This window comes from Anopheles bellator (genome assembly GCF_943735745.2).
Source record: "Anopheles bellator chromosome X unlocalized genomic scaffold, idAnoBellAS_SP24_06.2 X_unloc_14, whole genome shotgun sequence".
Lineage (NCBI taxonomy): Eukaryota > Metazoa > Arthropoda > Insecta > Diptera > Culicidae > Anopheles > Anopheles bellator.
Window position 1 is genome coordinate 15,379 of NW_026684276.1, and position 5,465 is coordinate 20,843.

Consider the following 5,465-nt stretch of genomic DNA (forward strand, 5'->3'; position numbering starts at 1 on the left):
AGTAAGTAAGTAAGTAAGTAAGTAAGTAAGTAAGTAAGTAAGTAAATAAGTAAGTAAGTAAGTAAATGAGTAAGTTTATGTAAGTACGTCTGTAACTAAGTAAATAAGTAAATAAATATCCTACCGCGTCAATTGATTAAAATTTTGTGGCTAAACCTAAATAACATAGAAACATTGTATTTTTATTTAAGTACGATTTAATTAAATTTAATTACGAAATTTGTAGTTCGCTGTAGTTCTCTGTGAAATTGTGATTAATAAGTTGTGTACATCTGATTAATTTCATCGGTCGTTTGAGAAACTTTAAATTGTTTTCAATCGCTACAAAATTTTGGTAGATTTTGTTTGTTTGTTTAATTTTTTTGTTTTGATTCAGACTGGCAAGTATATTATGGAAAAGATGATGATAACGATTAAACACATTAGAAGATGAGAAAACGAAAAAAGCATGTACTTTGGGTTAACAAGTAATCCCATTTTTAACATACAAAAACATAGAAAGGGTTCACAAAAATCAATTAAATAGTAAACTATAAGATTGATGTGAGATGAATAAAACAGGGCTGCTTTGAAGTGCATATAATCGCGATCATGTTATTTGCCACTCATCAGCCAGCCATGGTTCCTGAACATTCGTAGTAATGCAAAGAGCCAATGTAAAAGATATCCGCTGGATATGGTTCCCAGCTTTCCCCTTGACCTGGGACCATTATGGTCGACTGTCCCATGATTCTGCCTCTGTTGCGATATGCCACTGATCACGGATGTCGATATTGATTCACTAACCACTCGTGCAACATTGTCTATGTTCAACTTCGAACAAATTTTATCAACCGTTTACATGCGTTACATGCCGAATGATCGTCCGTTAAAGCGCCATCGACTGAGTACAGATTACGCATCCGATTGAACATCCGATTTCGTTTATATCTGACATTGAGTGGGTGTTGTTTGCACAATTGATTAAGATGACAAATTGCACCAAAGGGGATACAAAATTTCGGCCGCGATGGGAGAAAATGAATTGTGAAGGTTTCTTTACAAGCCGAAGCAATGCGATATAGCTTTGTGACCTCGAACATAGGATGGCGGTATGCGAAGAAACCAGTTGCAGCATACACAACGGGTAGTAGTAGTAGTAGTAGTGTTGAAGTGTAGATTTCAAAGCTGGTAAAATTTGAATAACTGACCAAGGGCTCACGTTGGGTAAAGGTGGATTGTACATACCATCGTGATCAACGTTGATGTGCAGCGTGTTGCCCAGGATCGGTATCCCCGCTGGGCCAGGAATCCTCTCAATATTGCGCACGAGATGTGTCCGACGCCGATTGTATACGGCGATGGCACAGACGAAAGTTGTCAGGAGTAACATTGTAACAGGCGAAAAGAGGGTGATGAATTTGTTGAGCTTACTAAGAAGCAAGCTGCCTCCAATGAGACTGTCCATGATGTTTCAAAAGATCAATAAACTGGCACTGGGTTTTGGTTGGTTGTTGTGTAGATTTTCTGCCTTCTTCTGAAACTTCACGAACTAAAATGACACAGTTTTTCTGGTAAACGCTGTTGTTCAGTCAGTAGATTGTCTCCAGCATACAGTCAAAAAACAAATCGTTGGTTTAAAACTTTCAAAATAAAAAGAACTGAATTAAAGTAATGTTTTAAATACCTGTGCATAGAACTTTAACAGTAGTATTTAACAAGTTTGTTTTAAACACTGATCAAAGAATATTTTTTGATATTATTTTACCATAAAATATGTAACGTTGTGACTTTTAGTAAAAATGTAAACTATCCAGCACGATATCTTGACTCTCACAAGACCAGGTACCCTGTGTTTCCCAAAGCTGTTCGTATACTAAGCTCACTCATCGTAGCCGATTCAATACTTATAAGTTGCTGACTGCGATCGCTCATTCGAAGCCCGCAAACCAGGAAATAAAAAGAGAAAAAACGAGAAAAATAAAGAAAGAGCGAGAGCGAGAGAGATAGGGGTGGTGAGCAAGCAAAACAAAACGAAGAAGAGGGAGAAGGGAGTTGAAAAAAAGTTCCATATTCAAAGAAAAAGATGGGGAGAGAGAGAGAGAGAAAATGTGGAAACATGAGCAATGGATTAACCAGTGAGCTGGTCCGGTTTACGATCAGAAAAAGGTAGTTTTTTTACAATGGACCGATGGCCCGCTCTGTCAGCATCTGAATCGTACTTGTGTGCCACTCATGAGCGGGAAGGAGAGTTAGATAAGGGGTAAAAGAGAAGCAGCACATCGGCGAGAGAATCGTCGATCGACGCATCGTCGTTTTTACGCACGTGCAGCCTTGGTACATCATCGCCCCTATTACAGAACTCGTACGGCGGATTCGAGTGAACTTCTCGTTCTCGTTTGTCGAACTCGATGGTCGGGATCACGGTTTTCAATTAGAGAAGCTCCGAGTGCTAAATGTGCTAAAATGAGCTAAAAAGCTTAAATGTGAAAGCTTGTCAAGCTCTTCGAGAACGAACTGCCATTCTTGTGCATTTTTGTAAACATTGCACACACAGATACACATACACAGATAGCAGTTCAGATGTGCGTACGATTCTTGTTATTATATTTCTGAAATTTTAAGATGATTTTCGCGTATTACGTTTTCGATAGCGACAGTGATAGCGAAGAAACTGAAAATGTAACGATTCATCGCAAAATATTGCGATGTAAATCCGACCCACTGAATGTTTCATCATCAGGGTAAGTGTGCCCAAAATCGAAAATGATCTATCGATTTTTCTTTCATGTAATAATCTTGTTGCGGGTTCAAGAAAAATTTTCGCATCTCAAGGGAAATATTTTTGACTATACTTTCCGAAATAGAAACAAACTTACCCGAATCTCTTCGCCCTATTTGCAACTGCTGTAGCAACATGATTGAAAAAAATTACCCGTATCTTTCCGGCCTATTCGGGACTGTGGTAACCACAGGAATACAAAACACTTACCTACCCTTGCCCTTCTTTCTTCCGGGCTAATTAGTTTCTTTACGGGGTAATTAGCTACCACAGGAATGAAAAAAAAACCCACCAGTATCCTTTCGGCCTACCTAGCTATCCCTGCGGAGCATAAACAATACAAACTAATTGATAAAATCAAAGACATCCTAACAGAGCAGCTCTTTCCGTAGCAAAACGTTGACGGAAATCCGTTTGTCAAATTTGAGTACGAGTACGAGTTTCGTGATACCGAAAGTACTTGATAATCGAGAAATAGTTCATCCAGTTGAAAGCTACCGCCACGGAAAGTTCATCCTTTCCGTACGAAAAGTCGATCGACTGCCGCGATAGCAAAATGAACTCAGATGAACTTTCGAATGGATTCCGTAAACGAGTTTGAGAATCGTAATAGAGCCCTATGGCGGCTATCTAGGGGGCTACACGAAGCGTGAAAACTAGCGTTAAATTAATTTGTAATGTCAAAACGTTTACGCTTCGTGTGGCAGCAAAAATATAAAAACGAAACGTGAAACGTGTTTACGTTCGTGTTTTTGGTCCAAGAAAATAGAAATCGAAGAGAAATTAATTGATTTCTGAATTTTTTTATCTGTTTTTTCCGATTTTGTTGCTATACCAGCAAATAAAAACATTAATTATTCTCTGTTTGTAAGCAAAGCGTATAAAAAAAATTATTACGCTCGGGTTTACGGCTCGCGCGAGGCGTAAACGTTTTGACAGCCCCGCTGCAGTTTGGCATTAATCGTTAATGTCAAAAACATTACGGAACACCTCATGTAGCCCCACAGTATAGGCTTAGGTCTAACTGTGACGCTCCACGGTCCGCAAATCGGACCGTAAAAACGTCATTTCGTTTACGCTTCTTGTAGCAGCAAAAATATAAAAACGAAATGTCAAACGTGTTTACATTCGTGTTTTTGGCCCGAGAAAATAGAAATCGAAGAGATAGGTTGTTCTCTCAATATTTTTTAAATTTTTTAATAAATTTATAGTTAAAATTCAAAAAACATCAAAAATAAGATCCTATATTTGCAAACAGTTGTTACGTTCGGTTTTACGCTTGTTTTTACGTCTCCGCGGACGTTTAAACTTTTTGACATAAGCGTAAACGATTTCACATTACAAAAAATGTGTACGCTAGTTTTTACGCTTCGTGTGGCCCCAACTTAAGAACTGCCTCGCGATGTAAACAAATGCTTCCGTCATCACTTTTTTTAAAAGATAACTCTAGACAGTCGTTTAACAAAAAAAGGTTAACAAAGTGTACACCAAATAAAGTTGTGCAAACGTGGCTAACTTATCCTTTCGCAGCTGCAACCTTCAAGCGCTGCTCCACTCGCCACGCTTGCTGAAGCTGCAGCGTTACAGCTCGGCAGGCCCGGACGCAGCGCTGCCACCTATCCTGGGAAAAGGGTGCAGCCGTCATCCGCCAGCAGCTGTGCTCCTCTAGCTGGAACCGCGGGCAGTAAAACACGGCATGCTTCGCTGACAACGCGACGCCAGGGCACCAGGGACAGTCAGGGACGACCTATTCGTGCGAACACCTATTCGTTCAGGTACTCTCGGAAGAAACCGTGTCCCGAGAGCACCTGGGACAGGTGGAAGTCCACACTTCCATGCTTCATGCCGACCCAGCGCGTAACGTCCAGAATGACTCGGCGTGTCCACCACTGATTCAGTCTATCATCTGGTCTCAGACCCTAGGCAGGCCATTGCTCCTGCGAATGACTGATGCTGCGCAAGCGTTGGCTGCCATCGTGTCCTCAGTTGGCTGCCATTGTCGCCCAACGCAGCGTTCGTCCTCTTGCAGCAATAATGTGATCGGCGGGATACTGGCGAGGACCGTGGCCACACTGTAGGAGACTGTGCGGAATGCGCTAACCACACCATGCGCCATTCAGCGCTGCACCCCGTCCAGGCACCGCTTGTTGCTCGGTACATCGAGGCCAGAGGGTCGCTGCACCCATAGCAGGGCTCCGTACGGGGCGATCGCGATCACCACATTCGCGATCAGTCTGCGTCGGACGCTCGTTGATCCACGGCGGTTAGGAATCAGCTCCCGCAGTACTCGCGTTACCCGGTTGGTTCGTTCCACCACATACTCTATGTGCGGTTTCTAGCGCAGCTGGTCGTGCAGCTGTATCCCGAGGTACCAAATTGTCTGTATCGATTGCCAGATTACCCCGCCACCGACGTCTCGGAGAGAGGTGCTGTCGTTCGTTGCCGTCTTCCATCCGGTCGTTGAGTCTGGCAAGCAGGATACGCTCGTAGACCTTTCCAGGACGTTCAGCATATAAAGGGGCCTATGCGACAACGCCAGCCGCGGTAGCTTTCCCGGCTTCGGGATCAGCACCAGATTTTGCTGCTTGCACTCCACTGGGAAGGATCCTGCTTCAAAAAGTCTTCCGAAAAGCCTGCTGAACACGTCAGAGTACAATTATTATTAGGAGTATGCGTAGAAATTTATCGTTTTTTTACCAAATTG

The 5,465-nt window shown here is 42.4% G+C and overlaps 1 protein-coding gene across 1 annotated transcript in view; it reads right to left on the reverse strand.

The window, feature by feature from the left end:
* The window catches only part of LOC131214128 (cytochrome P450 4c3-like), a gene marked incomplete at its 3' end in the record, with an annotated part of 16,204 nt that extends 14,368 nt beyond the window's left edge, over positions 1–1,836 (reverse strand). Inside the window, exons 1-2 of the mRNA XM_058208498.1 lie at positions 1,667–1,836; positions 1,228–1,583 (exon numbers count right to left, since the gene is read on the reverse strand). Coding sequence (XP_058064481.1) covers positions 1,228–1,447 — 220 coding nt within the window. The remainder of the gene's footprint in view (positions 1–1,227; positions 1,584–1,666) is intronic.
* Between the last annotated feature and the right edge of the window lie 3,629 nt (positions 1,837–5,465).